This window comes from Trifolium pratense, linkage group LG5, assembly GCF_020283565.1.
Source record: "Trifolium pratense cultivar HEN17-A07 linkage group LG5, ARS_RC_1.1, whole genome shotgun sequence".
NCBI classification, from domain to species: domain Eukaryota; kingdom Viridiplantae; phylum Streptophyta; class Magnoliopsida; order Fabales; family Fabaceae; genus Trifolium; species Trifolium pratense.
This window is the reverse complement of record NC_060063.1, coordinates 6,771,550-6,794,092: the sequence shown is the minus strand read 5'-3', so window position 1 is coordinate 6,794,092 and position 22,543 is coordinate 6,771,550. Positions and strand designations below refer to the sequence as shown.

The following is a 22,543-nucleotide window of genomic DNA, read 5'->3' as shown; positions in this document are numbered from 1 at the left end:
ATGATAAATCTTGTTTGTCTACTTTTTAATTTCTTTTTTTTTTTATACAGTATAATGTGTATACTAAAATACATGCTAAGAAAAGTAAATGTGTGAAAAATATTCATTTGTCAAATGATATCCCATTGTGTCAAGATAAAATAAAATGAAAGAAATAAAACATTTATGGTCAAAGATGCAAACTTGGGTTAACAACGATGGGAAAAAGACTATTTTCGTCTTCGGAAGTGTAACTCATCTTTGAATTTATCGAAATGACAAACACATTCTCAATGTTTCTTTGTTAATAATTTTATGAAATAAATTGACCAAACAAAAACATATTTGAGGACTAAATTGACTAAACAAAAACATATTCTGCTTTCAAGGATCAAAATGGTGGTTTTCCTTTTCTGTTTCTTGTATAATCTCAAAAAATTAAAAAGGTTTTCAATAAAATTTGTTAGATTATGTGATGCAACAAACATTCACTTACTAAGAAACCACACTAGAATTAGTGGCAAGTAATCAAAGAAGAACAAGACTGTTTTCAGATTCCAAAGCACCACTCATACTTTATATACAGGATAGCTACAATAATACATCATTGTTTCTCATAAAGTAGACTATCCCTACACCTATCTAACACTTCCATATGACTCCATCTTTTTGAAGCTTCTTCAACCTTTGTTAGTACTATAAGAGTTACTTTCCTCTAGCCTTTTCCAAATCAGGGAGATCTGCAAATAATAATCATTTATGTCACATGTAAGGTGAGAAGATCACAACTGATGCATAAACTGAGCATCCCAAATAATTAAAGAGTTTAATAGACATACACTGTCACGGTACATCAGTATTACACTGACATCCAATAAGAGATCTATACTTCATAATACACTTAAAAATGTTGAGTGACGCGACAAAATGGTATATTTTCAATGGATTTGAAATAAAAAAAGAATGAAACAATTGTTCGATTACAAGGATACTGCTAAGTCTAACTAATGACAAAAAAGTAAATTGTGAGGAAAGATCTTCATTCCTTTTTTTTTTTTAATATGAAATATTGACAAAGATACACTGCAAAATAAACTAAGAGTCTATTTGGATTGAATTATTGAGTTTAAACTAGCCTAAGCACTTGTCAACCTTTTTGGGAGAGCTTATGGAAGCAACTTATGACATGTTCAAAAACCATTTTCAGCTTACTTCCATAAACTCTCGAGGATAACTTATGGAAACAGCTTACTACTACACGAAAACAACTTGACTTTATTTTATGAGAAATGCGAAACAGTGTCCCCAGTGTAATGGTTAAGGAAACAAAAATGATAATATAATATTGAAAGTAGTGCATTCAATGTCTTGAAATGTTAAAAAAAGAATCTTTTCTACTTAAAACTTTTGCTTTTGTTTCCATTTTTGTATCTTTAACTATTGTGTGGGGGCACTGTTTAGCATGACCCTTATTTTTGTTATGAATTTAAAAATAGCTTATACATAAGCATAAGCGCTTAATTAAACTGCTTATCCAAACTGAGCCGAGCATATATTCTACACTGATATCAATATTACCAATAAATATCATTTTGGTAAGCAATTGAAAAATCACTCTAACTAAAGTAGAGAGCTGTAATGGATTACTCACATAACATTCCATCATCATCACTGCTTTCATCATCTTCACCAGCAAACTGCAAAAGATCAAGACGCAATGATTAAGTACCTCGAGGTTTGGTAACTCAGCAACACAAAATTACATGTGAAAAGCGAAAAAAGTTAACTTACCTGTCCATCATCATCAGATATCAATTCAGCTGCAATAATTCCAACAGAAACGTTAATCAGACAAGTGAAATACTCACAAGTAGTCAATTTAAACAGAAAACAGTAAGTTGTTTACATTTTGTTCTATACATATCTTTGTAAACAAGAAGCATTGTTGAAATGATGTGACGTTTTGTAATTAAAAATCAAAACAGAAAATGAACAGAAAACAATTTTGGAGGAAAAATAAGCTTATAATAGTTTCACTTTTGAATTGATAGAGAAAACGAAGAACTCCGTTGTTAGTCTCCTTATATCCTATTACTAAGAAATAAAGCACATGACACGAGATATTTCAGCTCAATATTCTCTAGCACTCACTCAAGTGTATATGTTAAATGTTAATCAGGTCAAGAGTAGCAGCGAAGAAAGTAGAAATATCTAATATCGTAGAAATTGAGGGCAAGGTCATAGGAGCAGATCTAGATAAGGTACTCTCGGGTGACTACATGACAGTATAATGTTAGCCTTGATAATGTGTAGGTTCTGATTCAACTTCCAACATATTTTCTTAATATCGCCTTTGTTGTGTATGTCGTATGGACTCATATGACAGCGTCATCCCTTTGAGGTTGGCCCATGCCCCATCTTATTGTTGGTTATGGTGAGGAGGGTGCAGGGGGCGAAGCCTCCCAACAATACAGTTCAAGGATGAACTTGAAAACTGAATTGTAGTATTTAAACTCACATTGTAATCTGTAACCGTAATCTTGCTTTATCGAAAATCACAACACCACTGTACTCACAATTGGCCGAACTCCATGATCAATTGTGATACGTACCAGAAAACTATACAAAGTAATAAAACAGTAAAAACACGAACAGAATGAATATTGAACTTTATTGATGAAGATTAATGGAAAGGAATACAGAAAAGAGTCAATCTCAGATCTGACACAGAGCTAAGCTCCTATAGGAAGTTAATACTTCCTATTCATTCTTAGAATACTACTACAATCCAAGGTACCTCCTCTCTATCCCTCCTACTCCTTATATTGTGGACTGTGAGGTGTTGTGCTTCCCTCACTCCTAGACACGTCACATCATTCTAACAAACTAATCATGATTGACCCTTGTACCCTTCCTTCTAGAATATACTAACAAACTAATCATGATTGACCCTTGTACCCTTCCTTCTAGAATATACCAGCCATGGTCTAGGTCCCCCAATGCCTTGATGAATTACTGGTTCACATGGCATTTCCTCATTAATCTGAGTCCTAACAATACTCCCTCCTTCAATATCGACCTTGTCCTCAAGGTCAAATTTTGGAAATTGACTCCTAATCATCAATTCATCCTCCCATGTAGCTTCTTCCACATTCTTACCCTTCCAGTGAATTAATAACTGCTTACTTTCCTCACCATTCTGTTTGATTTTCCTTGTGGCCAACACTGCTTCAGGTTCATACATGTCTATTGATTCCTCCATTAAATCTGGCAGTTCTTCATCTTCTTGATAATTTCCCACCGCCTTTTTAAGCAATGAGACGTGGAAAACTGGATGAACTCTTGACCCTTCAGGTAGCTTAAGTCTATAAGCTACAGCTCCTATCCTTTCTATTATAGGATACGGACCATAGTATTTAGCAGCTAACTTTGCATTGACTCTTGTGACCACTGAATGTTGCCTATGTGCTCTTAACTTCACAAACACCCACACACAAAGTTCCTATCAACGCGTTTCTTGTCAGCTAAGTTTTTCATTCGTTCTTGGGCTTTTAGCAACTGAGTTTTCAATTGTTTTAAGGCCTCATCCCTGTCCAATAAATCCTTCTCCACACTTGCTACCCTGGTTTCTCCTTGTACCCACTTAACCAATGTTGGTGGAGGTCTCCCATACACTATTTCAAAGGGTGTCTTTTCTGTTGACGCGTATTAAACCAATACTCTGCCCAGTGTATCCATGAAATCCAATTCTTGGGCTGATCAGCTATGAAACATCTAAGATACGTTTCCAAACATCTGTTAACCACCTCAGTCTGTCCATCCGTTTCTGGATGATAGGCCGTACTCATCTTGAGCTTAGTTCCTTGCATTCTAAACATTTCTCTCCAAAAACTACTCATAAATATAGGGTCTCTGTCACTAACTATGGACACAGGTATACCATGTAATTTGACTATTTCTTTGCAAAATACCTCTGCAACACTCTTAGCTGTGTAAGGATGCTTCAAAGGAATAAAATGAGAATACTTTGATAATCTGTCAACTACTACTAGTATAGCTTCAAACTGTTTAGACTTAGGTAATCCTGTGATAAAGTCCATAGAGATATCTTCCCATATATGTTCTGGAATTGGGAGAGGTTGGAGCAAACCTCCATGTGAAGAAGCCATATATTTCTGCCTTTGACAAATGTCACATTGCCTTACAAATTCCTGAATTGCACTTTTCATGCCTATCCAATAGACATTTGCAGCCATCCTTCTGTATGTCTTGTAAAAACCTGAGTGCCCTCCTTGTGGTGTAGCATGAAATTCTTCTAGCAAAGTAGGGATTAATGTGGATGTTTTTGAGATAACCAGCCGATCCTCATAGAACAAAACTCCCTGTTTGTAAGAATAACCAGGCCATGACATAGGATCTTGTTGTAATTCTGTGATTATCTTCTGCAGCTTCTCATCTTTAAGAATTTCTTCTTTGATCTGCTCTTCTTGTGCCCATTTCACCACTGAATTCAATACAGCGAACTCTGCCCCGTCATGTATCCTAGATAAGGCATCTGCTCCTTTGTTTAATTTACCTTGCTTATAGATAATATCAAAATCGTAACCCATAAGCTTGGCTGCCCAATTCTGCTGCTCTGCAGTGACTATCTTCTGTTGCATCAATTGTTTTAAACTTTTTTGATCAGTTGACACTACAAATTTTCGCCCAAGTAGATAGGGTCTCCAATGTTGAATTGCTAAGACCACTGCCATCAATTCTTTTTCATAAGCTGATTTCGCTAAATTTCTCACACCCAATGCCTTACTGAAATATGCTACTGGTTTTTTATCCTGCATCAATATGGCTCCTAAACCAGTTCCTGAAGCATCACATTCTATTACGAAACTTTTAGAGAAATCTGGCAAGGCTAAAACTGGAGCAGTAGTAAGCTTTTGTTTCAGCACTTCAAAAGCTTCTTGAGCTTTCTCATTCCACTTGAAACTATCCTTCTTGGTCAATTCAGTCAAGGGTTTTGCGATTTTGCCGTAATCTCTGATAAATTTCCTATAGTATCCCGTGAGGCCTAAAAATCCTCTAACACCTTTAACATTCTTAGGTTGTGGCCATTGGAGGACACTAATCACTTTATTAGGGTCAACAGCTACCCCTTCACCTATGATTAAGTGGCCTAAATACTCCACAGAATTTTGAGCAAAATTGCATTTTTTTCTATTAGCAACCAGACTATGAGCAGCTAATAATTCCAGCACTTCTTTCAAATGTTTCATATGAGATTTCCAATCCTTACTGTATATAAGGATGTCATCAAAAAATACTAGCACATGCCTTCTTAATAATGGTCTAAACACATCATTCATCAAACTTTGGAAGGTTGAGGGGGCATTCATAAGACCAAAGGGCATTACTAAAAATTCATAATGACCCTCGTGTGTCCTAAATGCAGTTTTTTCAATGTCTGATTCCTTCACCCTAACTTGATGGTACCCAGATTTTAAATCTAGTTTAGTAAAGAATTTTGCTCCATGTAATTCATCTAACAACTCCTCAATAATGGGTATAGGGAATTTATCAGGAATTGTTACCTTGTTTAGAGCTCTGTAGTCGATACACATTCTCCATGTGCCATCCTTCTTCTTCACTAGAATAACTGGACTTGAAAAAGAGCTCGTACTGTGACGAATTATCCCTGCTTGCAGCATTTCTTTGACTTGTTTTTCGATCTCATTCTTGTGATGGTGAGGGTACCGGTAAGGGCGTACACTCACTGCTCCATGTCCCTCAATGAGGTTAATAGCATGCTCTTTTTCTCTTCTAGGGGGTAGGCTCGAAGGCGTTTGGAAAACGCTTGCATACTCACCTAACACCACCTCCAACTCCTGGTGTTGGCTTTCAGACAAGGCAGATTCACAAGTTGTCCGGAAAAAATCAGCGTACTTACCCAACACCTCCTCCAACTCCAAGTGTGGGCTTTCGGACTTGATTAATTCTCGGACCACCTTAGGCTCGACCCCCTCTATCTCCCACATCAACCCCTTCTTCTTGGGTTTGGGCTTGCCCAAAATACTTTGTAGTGCTACATTAGATCTTTTGCACCCTCCCTTATTTTTAAGTGTCACCCACTTGCCAAATGCCCAAAAACTCATTGTTTGCTGTTTCCAATTGATGATGGTATCCCCCAGGGTTTTCAACCATTCAATGCCTAAAACAATATCAATTCCACCTAATTCAAATAAATGCACATCTGGTTTTATTTTAAAATCCCCAATGTACACTTCCAGCTCCTTACACCTCCCTTGTGTTGCTATCTGCACCCTATTCCCCAATTTGACATTCATTTGAGCAGTGGGCTCAATAGGCCAGTCCATTTGATGCACCAACTTTTGGGAAATAAAGTTGTGTGTCGCACCACTATCCACCAAAATTAACACTTCCACACCATGTATTGATCCTTGAAACTTCATAGTGTTATTAGTCTCATGAGCAATGTGATGCAAGTTCAGGATACTCATCTCTCCCTTCTCTTCTTCCTCCTCGTTCACCTCCACAGCCAATATCCTCTCCTCATCATCCTCACTCTCCTCATCATCCACCACCAATAATCTAAGATGTTTTTCGGGGCATTGATGCCTGGGATGGAAAGGACCTCCACACGTGAAACACAATCCCTTTTGTCTTCTATTCATTAATTCACCGTAAGTAAGGTGTTTGAACCCCCTATCACGAGGCCCATTACGTCTTGTTTCTCCCTGGGCTAGCTTATCACCTTTGAATTCACCAGACCCACTATTTGCACCCCCATTGTTGCTAGCATCTCTTCTTACCATAACCCAATCAGATCTATTTCTATTAGGCCCATATGACCCAGAACGATGTGACCCACTTCCAAACCTGGATCCATGGTTATGTTTTGACCCATTTCCACCCCTTACTTCCTTCTCGACAGCCCTGGTGATTTGTAACAATTTTGTTCTATTCATTTCACCCATTGCTGCAAGACTCCTCACCTTTCCCCTAATCTCTGTTTTCAATCCATGGATAAAGTACCCACGAAATTGTTTCTCTGGTAATTTAGGGATTTGAGCAATCAAATACTCAAATTCCGTAATATATTCTTCCACCGTCCCTTCTTGCTTCAGCTCTGTGAGTTGTTCGTAAACATCACCTTCTCCGTGACCGCCGTATCGCTCCAGCAACGATTCCTTCAAACGATCCCATGTCAGATTCTCTTCTTCTCCGACTAGAGAATTGAAGAAGTGGATCGTAGAGCCCTCCATACACAAATGAGCCAAGTTCACCTTCACCTCCGGTGTTGTACCCTGGACACGAAAATACACTTCAGCTCGTGAGATCCATCCAGCGGGATCCTCACCGTTGAATGCCGGAAGTTCGACCTTCTTCGCCGATTGACGGAACTCCGTCATCGCATCGCCATGAAGATTGATGATCGGAATCTGTTGAGTTTTTGGCTCCGTCACACCGGACCTCGCTGCCGAGTTTTGACCTGTTGCACTCGCGCTTCCTCCATCTTCCGTCAGTGACTTCCCCAAACATTTCTCTAGCATCGCTATCAAATCAGTGTGGTTTGTCTTCACCGTATTCTGCACATCAGCAAGTGTTGATTGCATACCCGCAAAATTTTTCTCTAAAGCTTCGACCCTAGCCTCCATCTCCTTAAACGCAGGTAACGTGACTTTCTTCGGTGGCATTCACTGGCTCTGTCGTCAAAGATCCGGTAGGTCGGACCAGTTGATACGTACCAGAAAACTATACAAAGTAATAAAACAGTAAAAACACGAACAGAATGAATATTGAACTTTATTGATGAAGATTAATGGAAAGGAATACAGAAAAGAGTCAATCTCAGATCTGACACAGAGCTAAGCTCCTATAGGAAGTTAATACTTCCTATTCATTCTTAGAATACTACTACAATCCAAGGTACCTCCTCTCTATCCCTCCTACTCCTTATATTGTGGACTGTGAGGTGTTGTGCTTCCCTCACTCCTAGACACGTCACATCATTCTAACAAACTAATCATGATTGACCCTTGTACCCTTCCTTCTAGAATATACCAGCCATGGTCTAGGTCCCCCAATGCCTTGATGAATTACTGGTTCACGTGGCATTTCCTCATTAATCTGAGTCCTAACAAATTGTTTGTGTTCTTGTGTGTGTTCTTATTTATTTTCTTAATATCTGGATTTGTTGTTATAACATCATTCTTCACCACATAAATAACAAAGATAGGCACATTTCTGCGCAATCATCAACACCTCTGCAACAACCAATACAACCATTTATGCTACCACAACCACCACCTCGTATGTCCTTCTCATCTACCTGCTCTACCAGCCCCTTTACTAACCAGAGCAGCTGATAGGTGAGGCTTCAGAGTTCATTTAACATTAACGCCGTAGGAAATAACACTATACATCTGATGAGCTCAGAATCTAGGTTAGAATTATATATGATCACTAGCTCAGAACTAATCAGATTTTGATCACGGAAGCTTGAAACTCGATGCAGGCCAGAAAATAAACTGCCGAGTACTAGGATTCAAGCCTCAACCACACCCTCAGCCTTTTCACATACTTGTTTTTTTTTTTTTGGACTAAGCCTTTTCACATACTTAAGTAAACAATATCATGACATTGGAAGAGAACGCACAAATTCATTATTTTTTACATTGTACTTACTCATTTGGTTACTAGATGGAGAACGTTTAATTTACGTTCAAGTGATATGATGTTAGTTGTTGTAACGACAATTAAATTGGATTTCTCTAATCCTTTTGTTAGAGAGTTTTCCATGAGTAAGATTACGCGATGAGGACACTTGAGAGTAGTAAAAGACTATTTTAATGCTCTTATTTCTACTAGCATTCTAGACCAAGTCCGGTACAATTAGGACTAAGGCCATTTAAATAACATTGCATTTAAAATATTCTTTATGATTATGAAAACTTACAATCCGATTCTTCATCTTCATCACACCATTTATTCCAATCAACCTTCAGGTATGGTGCAGGTTTCGCTTCAGACTTCAGTAGTCTTTTCCACCAACCTCTTTGTCCTTTCTGAATTGAGCATAGTATGTTTCTTGAGCTAGTTTTAGTTTTACAACCCTACAAACCATAATGACAACTTTTCAGATAGGACCGTCCAACCTTTTCAAAACATGATATGGAAAAACAAAATTGAAACAATTCGTAAACTGGCAGTGTCAAAGACTAGATATGCAATCGTTGATATTGTCGAAAAATGCAGACAAATGTAGCCACAATTATAATTTCAATGTGATTATGGAGGCTCCTAAACTTTTATAACACGAACAAGAATTAGTCAAGTGAAGGAGTCAAAGACTCGATTATGCAATCCTTGATATTTTCGCAAAATGCAGAGAAATGCGACCACAATTGCAAGCACAGTGTAGTTGCAGAGGCTTCTTAAACCTTTATATTGCAGACCACAATTGGTAAAGTGAAAGACTCAAAGACTCAATATACAAACCTTGATATTGCGGAAAAATGTAGACAAATGCGGTTGTAATTACAATCACTCACCTCAGGTGCAATTGATCCATAAAGTTCCAAGCTAAAGTTGTAAGATTCATGTTGAATCTTAGAAGCAGAGAAAGTAAACAGACCATGAGGCTCACACTTCACAGAAACATCCTTTGCATCAGGTAGAGAAACAGTCAGGTAAACCTTATCAGAACGCTGCGCCCAAAGAACTTCTGGATGACGACTACACACAAACCAAAAATCAAATTTAAAATAAACAACAATAACTTTTCAATCATAGGGTTTTACAAAAATTTCTGCAATCACAATATCTGCAACCGCAACCTCAACACGATCATCATAGAAACCGTGTCAACAACTTTTGAATGTGATTTTCCGCAATATCAAATACTTTGATTTAAAACCAACATTCAATTACTTAATAAAAATAATGTCTCAGAATAATGAGACTTTTTATAGGGCTTTGCAAATATTTACATGACTACAATATGTGCCGCGGCATCAAGGGTTTTTGATGTCTCTGCAACCGCAACGCGGACATCATTGAAACCATATCAGCACCCTTTTCAGTGCAATTCTCAGCAATATCAAATATCGCGATAATAACCAACATTTCAATTACATAATAAACATAAATTATTTAAATGAGTATAAATATTGAAACTTTACATGTTACAAACAAATGGGTCAATAACAAATTTTCAAAAATCTCCATTTTATTGTTTCATTATTACAAAGATATGATTTTGATGCTTGAAACAAATGTAGCAAAGACAATAATAACATCAAATTCAAAAGGGTAGTGCTAAAATTAAGTAATAATAGTTTTTCTTCACACAGAACATGTAAAAGTTTGAGATTTCAGCAAAAGTAAAACGAAAAAGAAAGAAAGAATGAAAGAAAAGGGAGAAAACCTCATTTCCAGGTGAGTGGGAGCGAAGAAGTGAAAGCAATGTGAGTGAGTGTCTGTGTCGTCGTCGTCGTCGTCACTTGATGAGTCGTCGTCACTTGTTCTGTTTTTTGTTCCTTAATCTATTTATAAGAGGGGTATTCTATATTTACATTTTACACCTTTTTTTTTAATTAAAAAATGTTAGCAGGACTTTCACCAAAGTTATTCACAGAGTGGGAGCCTCGAAGAAGAATCGAAGAATTACAGACTAATGTATAAAAAAACCTATCTTCTGATTTCCGCCAAAGAGGTTTGGTAATTTAGAGTACAATTACAAGATAAGTAAAGTCCGATCAATATGTTTTTTTTTTTTTGTCAAGTAGTCTGGTGGCTAGACTCCCACACATTTAATTATGGAGAAATATGAAATCCGGGGTTCGAACTCCAGCCACTCCAATAATGGCCCTGGTAGCTATCATTTGGGCTACACTTATGGGACCATCAATATGTGTTTTTACTAATAATTCAACTTGAGTTATCTCGAACAATTCGTCCTAGGAGAACTCATTAACCACTTGAGTCAATATATTGAAATTTTGTTCTTCAGATAAAAGATGTCTTACACGATGTCTGGCACAACGTGATGAACAATATGACGCAACAATAATAACAAAGGAAAGCAATAAAGAACACAGTCAGTTGTTTACACAGTTCAGTGAAAAGCACACCTATTCTGGAGGGATACCAATCCATGAAAGGAAAACCACTACTTTGAATTAATACTTAATCTTAAAAGTAACAACAAACCCCTATGTTGTTCCATATGTCGTTTCTTAATCCTAGTGTATCTTCTACCTAATAGCTTACTCCCCCTAAGTATGAGAACCCACTCATTTTCCTCAATCCCTAGCCCAGGTGATTTAGTTCTTTAGTAATGACGATGATATGTTGACAGACCATTCAACAATAATCTAAACTCTAAACTTTAGCACCTAAGTTCTAGAGTCGGTATAACTTGTGTAAACACATAAGTACTTGACTCGCAACTAGCTCTAATCTATAGATTCATCAAATATTGTTCGTACTTGAAAATGTTGCATTGTAACAAATTTAAGAGAGATACGCGCCCATAAGATAAGTTCGCATTTTCAGCCTGCAGCTCTGGGGCAAGATGTCATACTCAAGTTGGGACATCTTGTTTAACATGTTGCACTTAGCACATCTGTCCTTCACATGTTTTAGCTTTAATGCAGTTGATCCAAAATGAACTACAATCTCCCCCTTTGATAAATTCTAGCTAAAACAACTTTACCAGATGTGCACACATAGTCTTCAGTCTTCAATCTTCGGTACTCAGATGTGCAACTCATAATCTTCAATTTGTGATCTTCACATGTCTTCATGTATTCTTTTGATCTTTATATTTATGTGTCTTCAAGAGTTCTTCGATATTGATTATATGAGGGATTGTCTTCAGTTTCTTTAGTGCATGAGATAGTCTCAGTCTTCTCTTCAATGCACGCATGCACAATTCATAACAATACTAGTAAACTAGTAACCTAGTAACCTAGCAACCCACGAAGCTTTGTAGCAGTATAAGCACTTTAATCAGAGTGATCAAGGCTATAAGTAGTTGCAATAGTAAGCATATAAATGCTCTAGACACACATCGCAGATACTAAGCATATAAAAATGCTCGGAGCTTACTAAGCATATGAATATGCTCTATACAACATAACAATCATAATAATCCACATATAAGCGGTCACTTACTAATTTCTACTAACATATAAGTATTACTGATTACTACTACTCCTCCTTTTTGTCATAATTTGAGAAAGGTAACTAGTTATATACAAAGGGTAGAAAATACAATGAGACCATCCTTTCCTTCATGATTTTATTTCTCTCTCTCTAATACTCCGTGTGCATTATTTTTTATGTTAGTTGCACGCCTTCTTGGTCTGTAGTTGTTTACAGACCTTCATAAATGCAAACATCAATAGCACTCCTTAACTTTTCAAATTGGGTTGCATCCAAAGCTTTAGCGAAGATGTCTGTCAGCTGTTTTTCAGTGGTTATGTGCTCCAAATTCACAATTTTGTCCTCCACAAGTTAACTGATGAAGTGATGGCGAATGTCAATGTGGTTGGTTCTACTATGTTGGACAAGATTCTTTGAGATGTTGATAGCACTTATGTTGTCACAAAATAATGTCATGACATCTTTGTTCGACATTGTACTCCTTCAACATCTGTTTCATCCAGAGTAGCTGCGTGTAACTACTTTCTGTTCTAATGTATTCAGCCTCTGCAGTGGATAATGATATGCAATTTTGCTTCTTGCTGAACCATGAGATCAGGTTGTTGCCAATAAAGAACCATCCTCCTAATGTACTCTTTCTATCATCTATGCTTCCAGCCCAATTTGCATCACAATACCCTACCACTATTTGGATTGGGATCATGGGAGTATGAGGATTCCATAGTCACGTGTTCCATTTATATACTTGATGATTCTCTTTACTTGAATCAGATGGCTAGCCTTGAGTTTAGCTTAATATCTTAGACCTACTCCTATAGTTTGGCCAAACACAAGATTTTTTTCTTCTTCATATCAATGACAATAAGATGATTTTATTCAATTATTTTTTGAGATAACATTTTCCATACAACTGAATTTCACGAGCCTACAGATCCATTAAAAGTTGTCATCAAATCACACGTAATAACAAGCTTTAGACGATCCAACTTTTTTTGCATATGTCACTCTTACAACATATATATATATATATATATATATATATATATATATATATATATATATATATATATATATATACATCATCTGTTGCTCAAAAAAAAATATACATTTTTTTTAGATAAATTAAGAACGTCTAGATATCAAGTTATAAGTGGACATCCCAACTATGTTGGCACCCCCACCTATCCCCTTCCTCTATCTATTAGCACATATGTATTAATAGAAATAGAAAAAAAAAAAAAAAAAAAGATATATACATGGGAGGACTAGGCCTTATCCCAAAGAAAATGATATTAAATAGTATGATATTGAGGGATTCCAAGCATATCCCGCAAGAAGTCATCACGTAGCAAAGATGGTAATGACTCCCACCATTCCAAGTTGTTATAAGCATGCCCCAAGTTGGCAATTTTATCGGCGCACGAATTACCCTCACGATAAATATGTGACCATTGCAAAGTGACTCCACAAGCTAAACAATTTACCCACCGATTACGCAAGTCCCATGGCACAATTTCTATATTACTAAAGGCAAGGAGTGCAACTTTTGAATCACTTTCAAGCCAAAGACAGTTCCAATTCTTGTTGTGTGCAATTTCTATAGCAATGATCAATGTCATGATTTCCGTATGAATGACAGAAAGACCATGGTTTTCACTTAATATACATCATCTGATTCTCGATTATTTAATTATTTTTTAAATATTTTTAAATTTATTTATTCCATTTACAATATACTTTTAAGATTAACTCTAATTTTATGTTGTTAATATTTTCCAAATACTCAGTGGTGAATTTGGTGACTTCATCAAAGCATCTGGATTTGACAATGTTACATTATACAGTCACATCAAATTTATGGTAGCATGTGATATATTGATAAGGGATATTACTAAGATAGGAACTTGATAGATGATATTATATACCCGAACAAATTTAAACTGGTGATATATTAAAATTTAAGTTTGTTAACAAATCTATATATATAATTTCTAGATAGTTCTCCCATTATCCATCTTAACCCTAATCCACATCACCCACTTACATCCAATTAAATCACACAATTATGCCACATCACTTCCTTATATTATATCATTCTCATCTCTATTTTTTTTATATTATATCAATCTCAAAATAAATAATAAATAATTATGCTTCTCTAATTATCCAAAAATTGATGTCACAAGATGTTACAGTTTTGATTAACAAAAAACAATAAAATAAAGAATGGACAAAAGATTAATTCCTAGATAGTTCTCCTACTATCCATCTTAACCCTAATCCACATCACCCACTTACATCCAATTAAATCACACAATAATGCCACATCACTTCCTTATATTATATCATTCTCATCTCTATTTTTTTTTATATTATATCAATCTCATAATAAATAATAAAGAATTATGCTTCTCTAATTATCCAAAAATTGATGTCACAAGATGTTACAGTTTTGATTAACAAAAAACAATAAAATAAAGAATGGACAAAAGATTATTAGCAAAAACATTAACTATTTTGAACAAAAAACAATAAAATACACAAAATAATAATAAAAAAAATTAAAATGGATAATAACCCAAAACAACAACAATAATAATAATAATAATAATAATAATAATAATAATAATAATAATAATAATTAGTACCACACATTATATATAGATTATAACATTCCTTAGTGACAATGAAGATGAGCATAGTTGGATTCTCTTTCAACATTTATCCCATTTAAATGTCAACCGTTTTCATAGAAACAACAAAGAGTTTATAATTTAGTCACACAAAAAAATACGAAGTGTGTATACATTATTGACTTAATTACATTATAATTGTAGAGAAGAGTGAAGGTTATGCAAAAAGTTAGGTTATGAGATTGAAATATATAACCATTATCATTATCATATTTCATTCAATTTTGATGGTCCTTACTCATTCTCTATACATATAGGTATATATAATCAGTATAACAGTTACTTCTTTATCCATGCATACATTTCTATTGAGTTTAGTTTTTAGTTAAAAAAAAATCACTCTTTCAAACCATAGCTCCTATCTACGTGGAATGTAACAGACAAAAACAAACCAAGGTTACGTCTATGAATATGTTGTTTGTTGATGAAAAAGTGATGTACTATCTTGATATACTTCTCACATTTTCACAAAATCTCTATTGATGTTTTTTTTATTATTGACTTTTTCCCTTTTTTTACTTTGATCATCCAGTGTGATAAGATTCTTGCTACTGTGGGAAATAGTTTGGTTTCAAAGATAAAAAAATTGGTTGAAGAAGTATCAACATATAAGGTTGAAAATATATTGGTTGGAGGAAGTGATAAGTACATCACTTTTATTATTATTATTTTCATTTTCACAATACTTATTGTTACAATTTATACGAATAATTTTTCAACATTATAATATAAAATACAACATAACACCTGTGCATCGCACGGGTGTGAGACTAGTACATTTCTAACTTAAAGAAAGTGTGGACAAGGTGAAGTTAATGATGAATTAGAAGTTATTATGCCTATTAATTACAATCGTTTCAAATTATGTGTACTTTTAAGTAATTTAATAAATTATGTTATTTGTTGTATATACTATTAAATTATTGAAATGTTTGATTTAATTTTAATTCATCATGTTATAAATAATCAATCTCTTTTAATTATGGTAATCATAACCATACTAGTCATTGAACCGACATTTATGGTTTAAGGATTAAATGTCGGACCAGAGTTTGACCATTTTTAATTAAAGAAACAATATAAAAATTAATATAATATTCCTATTTTATTCTTCTAAAAATTAAACCAATCAACAATACTTATTTAAAAATTATTTTCTAAAATGATTTTGGAAAACGTTTATCGAAACCCTGTTATCTGTGATAAGAACCACAAATTAATTTGCTGGTCTAAGAGCATCCACAATGGAGATACTCATTTTTGAGTACCTAAATGGGTCTCACGTGTACATTTATTTCATTTATATTTTTTTAATAATAGTACCTAATAAGTACTCAATCCCTCCAACCCAACATTTCTTAAAAAGTTCTAAACAGGCCCTACCAATAACAAATCTCACCAATAACTATACATCATTATAAATGGGACCCACAAAAATAAAATATGTACTATTGCTTATTGTAGAACTAGTACCTATTAGGTACTCAAATGAATATTGCTCCAATGGTAGTACCTAATAAGTAATATGAGTACCTAATAGGTACTATACCATTGGAGATGGTCTAACCTGATTTTTTATCAATCTCAATCATGTTTTTAACACTAATCAGTATCCAAACATTATCCAAAATACAATTGTGTTGATTGATGTGAGTTATGTACACGTGCAGAGAGCATGATGTTTTGCAACAAGCCTGAATTAATTAAACAAAATAACGAACATGTGAGAAGCTTGCGAAAGATAGAGACAAAGTTTAATAAACATTTAGACTAAAAAATGATTAAGACTGATAAAAAAATCAGGTTAGAACAACAAATTTGCGGTTGTAATCACATATAACAGGATGCCGGAAAACATTTTCCAAAACCACTTTGGAAAATATTTTCCAAAGAAATGTCGGATTTGGCGTTCCGAAATATTTGAATTTTCGGAAAAACATTTTTCAAAATAGTTAACTTTTTGGAAAATAGAATCCGAAACACTAGAATGTGAGTGAAAAAAAATAGATCTTAAAACTACATTTAAGTTTATTTTGGAAAATAGATTCCGAGAAAATATTAATTTTGAAAAACGTTTTCCAAAAACAATGAGGGCAAATTGAGAATTTCAGAGGGTTGGAAAAAATATTGGGGTTTAAAGAGAAAAATTCATTTTTTTCTACCTTAGGCCTAACATAGGCCCAACCAACCATAAAAGCTCAAAAATGCTTGGTATCATGGCATTCGCCACACTAGCTCGGCGTCTGCCACACCTCTCAAACAATTTTAATAAAAGTTAGTTAATTAAAATAAGTTTTTGAACTTTGAATATAATAATAACGATCACACTCCAACAAGAGCTCACAAACATGATGATAACATGCTTCCACGTTGTAAAAAAGCGAAATACATCTCTATGATGAAAAAACGGTAAAAAAAAAAGTGAAATACCTAACAAGTTCCATGTTATGTTTTACTGAATCCTCTGCATTGTCTTTCTTTTTGCCTTTTCTGTGTTTCTTTCCGCTATCCTCAACATTAACAATTGGCTTCGCTGGCGGATTTTCATTATCCGATCTACAAAAAACTAGAGTTTCAGCCAGCCAACAAAATAAATACTTCATTTCCGAAAAAACGTAGATTACTTTTTCAATCAAATCATAAACTTCATTTTGGAAAATAATAATAATAATAATGACAAAACGGTAGAAAATAAATAAAATAAAAAAGTGAAATATCAATTTTCTATGATGATAGCATGCTTATACTTCTCTATGATGACAAAATGGTAAAAAGAAAAGCGAAATATCTAGCAAGTTCAATATTCTCTTCTACCGAAGTCTCTTCATTGCCTTTCTTTCTGCCTTTCTTTTTTGGAGAATTTCTTTCGACAATAGCAGTTAAGTTCTTTGCGGTCAAGTGGGTTATCCTTGTCGTGGCAGATTCATCAGCGGGGCATTTTGGTGGTGCCATTGTCTCAATTGAGTTATCTAGCAGTTAAGTTCTTTGCGGTCAAGCGAGTTATCCTTTGTAGCAGATTCATCAGCGGGGCGTTTTGGTGGTGCCATTGTCTCTGTCTCTCTCTGCGTGCTTTCTATTTTTATTGTTTTCGAATTTCCCCTCTCTCTTTTTAGGGTTAGGTCCTTAGCGTTTGTTTTGTTTGCATAGAAACTAACATAATAAGGGGGTGTATTCAATTGAGATTTCAATGGAATTTAAAAGATTTTTTTTATAAAAGAATCTTGTGGTATTCAATCAAGATTTTAATAAAATATATGAATAAATTTTATGGTATTCAATTAAGACAATCAAGATTTTTTTATTAGGCTAACAAAATCTGTTGGTATTCAATTGAGATTTTTTACGACTTATAAAATGTCTCTTGGTATTCAAAAATACATAGATTTTGATAGATTCTTTTGTGAAGTGGATTTTGTTAGACTTTTTAGTGAAAAATATAAACAACATGTTCATCAAACAATCTCACCAAAACCCTGAAACCCTTTCTGTCGAATGCTCATCAAACAATCTCACCAAAACCCTTGGGATTGTGTGAGACTCTCCTGAAACCCTTTATGTCGCGACTTTGTTTATGATTTTTTTCTTCTTCTCTTTATTCACTTGTTTATCAAATATTATGCTTCAACATAACTCATCAATTATTTGCCTCGGAAATTCTTCAATGTTTCTACTCGTTGGTACAATAACTCATCAATTGATAACTTGATATTTTCTCTTCAATTTCTTCAATCATCATCCCTAAATACCTTCATCCCAATTGAAATACACGCACAAACTCGGATTCCTAATCCTCCAGCCCCTGAAACTTCACATCATTATCCAAAATCTCGTGGTAATGGAGGATATGTGCCAGAACCTTATGCTCCATAATCTGGTGCTGCAAATTCACCAGAAATTCTTCAACATAGTAAATTATTGATGAGTTATGTTGCACAATAGTACTTTTTTAAATAATTTAGAAATTCGTTGGTACCAAATTAATTATTTGCTTGAGAAATTCTTCAATGCTTCAATGTTTCTATTCGTTGGTACCAAAATAACTCATCAATTATTTTCTTGAGAACATCGATCTTCTCTGCTATTATTGTTTAGACAACATTTGTGTAAAATTGGTTCTTATAAATGTATGTTGTTTGGATGATTTGACTCAAAATTGTTTATAGATGTCTAATTACCGAAACGGGTATTAGTGTAGTTTTTTTTTTTTTCATTTAGTTATTTTGACTTTGTAAGCAATAAAATAAATAACAGGTTTTTTAAGCAATAAATAGCAATTTTTTGGCAATAGCAATTGTTGCCAAAATAAAATAAGTATTCTAAAAAAAAAGTAGAAAGTAAAAAAAATAAGGAGAAAGAAGAAAAAAAAAACTCAAGTAGAAAAATATTAAGCGTCTTAATAACTAAAATAAAAAACTTTTAGTGTATTTGAGGCTTTGACAAACTTAAATCGGTCGGGTCCAAAAATACATTTTAGCCCAAATTGTGTTTCTACTAACCTGGCTAAGAGCAGCCGTAAGAGCAAGGGGTAACAAAGGGAATATATTTGCTGCATAGTGATGATAAAAATTGTTACACACAGTGATAAAATTCCAAAAACGATTCCAATTAACGCAGAAGCTCCGACTACTAGCTTCGACTAGAATCGAGTTTGTAGAAGTAAAATCGAGTATATATCATTTTCCCAAACATCTTGCAGAAAAGTAAAATCACGTTTCAGAGCTTGCAACGCGCGTTTTTGGGGTTCTATCGCGTTACCAAACACATACTTAATAATTGAATTAAATGGATCTTTTTTTCACAAAAGAATAAAAAAAGAATAACCTGTAATAAAGATCATTAGGGGATATGATGAAACATCTCATAGGAATATTTTGAACTTTACCTCGAAGAATTCTTGCCATTTTGTTTGAACTTCAAAGACACTCAACACAACTTACAAGATGAGGCGAAGTGAGGAGAGAATACAAAAAACATGCTTTTACAAGAAAATTAGTCTTAAATGTTGAACTTTATATATGTTTTATTGTTATATCTGTCAAACAACAACAAAATTCATCATTATGTGATTCAAAGCGAAAAATGTTATTTGTTATATTATAATAACATTGATAAAATATTCAGTTTTGATGTAATAACTTGAAAATCTTATTGTTATATACATTAAACAAAAAAAATTGTTATTATTGTATTATAATAATATTCATAATTGTAAATATTTGAACCTTGAAGTAGATTAATGTTGCTGAAATTAATATTTCTTTGTGCAGTGCCTTTCTCCAAGAGTTGCATCAACTCGGCCTAGAAAATTGGGCAAAGATATCTAGGGAATTCGTGAGAAGAAGGACACGATCTCATACAATGAGTCATAGTAGGAACGTGGCGTATGCACCCTATATCATCAACAACAATTGTTATATTTACAATTCTGGAGGTCATGACATCAACATACTGCTTATTGAATTTGAAGTTGAAACTATATGCAATTAGGTCATGACATCGATATTTATTTGTGCAGTGCCTTTCTGATCAATTATTAATTTCAGTAATATTAATCCACTTCAAGCTTCAAAAACTACCAATTATGAACATTATTATAATACAACAATAACATTTTTTTTGTATAATGAATACAACAATAAGATTTTCAAAGTTATTACATCAAAACAGGATACTTTATCAACGTTATTATAATATAATAAATAATTTTTTTTTTCTATGAATCACATAATGCTGCATTTGTTTTTGTTTGACAGACATAACAATAACACATATATAAACCATAAAATAATTAATACGCGTTCTCGACGTCTAACAAGTGACCATGGACCTTCATTTATATGTACAGGGTTCTCGGCTTACGGCATGTTTTGATGTGGAGCCAAGTTTTGTGCAAGCATTTGTTGATGTTGAGTTTTGTTTTGTGCAATAAAATGGTTTTGTGGATGCTAAGGTACATTTTTTTGCCTTTAATGTCAAAATTTAATTAAATCGATAATTTGATTTCCGTTACATTGTAGGAGAAGAAAAAAAAACTTTGATTTTTGTATTGTGGTGTGAGGTGGAGAGTGATGAAGAAAGAATTATAAGCGTTCGTCTATTATGGTGTGAAGAGAGAAACCAAGGAATTTGAAGTATTTTTTTATTTATTTTATATTATGTTGTGTGATCGTTATTATTATATTCAAATTTCAAAAACTTATTTTAATTAACTAACTTTGTTAAAATTGTTTGAGAGATATGACGGATGCCGGACTAGTGTGGTGAACGCCATGATGCCAAACATTTTTCGGCTTTTATGTTTGGTTGGGCTTATGCTAGACCTAAGGTAGCAAAAATGAAAGTGTCATCTTATCCAAAAAAAATTATCTGAAAACTATTTATGAGGGCAAAATTGAAATTTCAAAGAGCTAGAAGAAACATGAGGTGTGAAAAGAGAAATTTTCTTGTTAGAGTTGGCTGAAGTTAGATCCATTGAAAGACAATTCAATATTAATTAAGTTGAGATAGATTTGTGTCATCTTATCCATTAGTACAAAAAAAAAGTATCATCCTATACAAAAAAATTGTCCGTGGAATATTTTTAAGGCTTAATCTCATATTAATTGGTTCCTTATATTTATTTTAGGTTTTAATTTTGTCCCTTACATTTAAAAAGTTTCAAGTTGGTCATTTTAGTCAAATTTTTGTTTGAACAATCTATGTACCGTTTGACCTAGCTTTTTTCCCTCTTCTTTTGAGCTTATGCAAACAGTTTATGCAATATAAATTAGGTTTTATGCTATTTTATAAGTTCATACTAGTCAAAATTGTATTTTTATAAGCTATTTTATCATAAACTACCTTGAAAAACGTATAATAATACATAAAAATTGCATAAGCTGTTGCATAAGCTCAAAATAAGAGGAAAAAAAGCTAGGCCAAACGGGCTCTTAATTTGCTTACGCGCACAACTTAAGAGGGTACTATGCGAAAATTTTAGAAGAATTTAACTCAAAATTTAAAGAAAATGACAAACATATTATGACATAAAAAAACATAAGGGACCAACTGAAAACTTAAGTTGTATGAAAAAAGAAGTTAACATTTCATAAAATTTAAATTTTGAATTTTATGGGATATTAACTTTGTTTCATGCTTCTTCTTCTCACAGCCGCCTCCCCCCACCCCCTTAAACCTAGTTTATTTATTTTTTTCATTCATCGAGGAGGGGTGGTTCTAGGGTCAATTTTTGATCCAAAATCACCTCTCTAAATTATTTTTTCTTTCATTTTCATTTAAATAAGTTATTCTCACATTTATTTAGTTTTTATTTTTCTGATTTCATTGTCTTAGTGCGACGTTGTGTTGCGTCTTCTTGTTGTGGCAGTATTTTGTTGTTCCGTCTTGGTGTGATGTTTGTTCGGTTCAGCAATCAATGACTTTGGCGTCATCATCGTTGCAGAATCTGAGGTATTTTATAGTTGTATGGTATTAACGCGGATGCTGTGAGTTTGTTCGCATATTCACCTTTTTCAGTTTTTTGATTTCGAATTTGTATTATTCGATATATTCTATCAATTTGAATGAGTGAATGTCGTGTTTTGTAAAAAAAAAATACTTAAAACTTTTTAAACATAAGTGACCAAACTAAAACCTAAATAAACATAAGAGACTAAATTGTTGAATATGTTGTTGTGTTGTTGGAGTTT

General features: G+C 33.8%; 1 protein-coding gene across 1 annotated transcript; it reads right to left on the bottom strand.

Moving 5' to 3' along the window:
• Positions 1-426: 426 nt before the first annotated feature.
• Positions 427-10,522, bottom strand: LOC123884230 (co-chaperone protein p23-2). Its single transcript, XM_045933293.1, has 6 exons — positions 10,421-10,522; positions 9,546-9,729; positions 8,951-9,107; positions 1,771-1,799; positions 1,631-1,676; positions 427-719 (listed from the first exon to the last, which is right to left on the bottom strand). The coding sequence occupies exons 1-6, from the start codon at positions 10,423-10,425 to the stop codon at positions 685-687; spliced, it is 456 nt and encodes a 151-aa protein (XP_045789249.1). The 5' UTR covers positions 10,426-10,522; the 3' UTR covers positions 427-684.
• Between the last annotated feature and the right edge of the window lie 12,021 nt (positions 10,523-22,543).

What these genes read in the sequence shown, in the direction of transcription:
- LOC123884230 (XM_045933293.1), bottom strand. An exon ending in ATGGATCAATTGCACCTGAG is followed by an intron (nt 9,108 to 9,545) that starts GTGAGTGATTGT and finishes TATGGTTTGTAG; the next exon opens with GGTTGTAAAACTAAAACTAG. An exon ending in TGATGATGATGGAATGTTAT is followed by an intron (nt 720 to 1,630) that starts GTGAGTAATCCA and finishes TATTATTTGCAG; the next exon opens with ATCTCCCTGATTTGGAAAAG.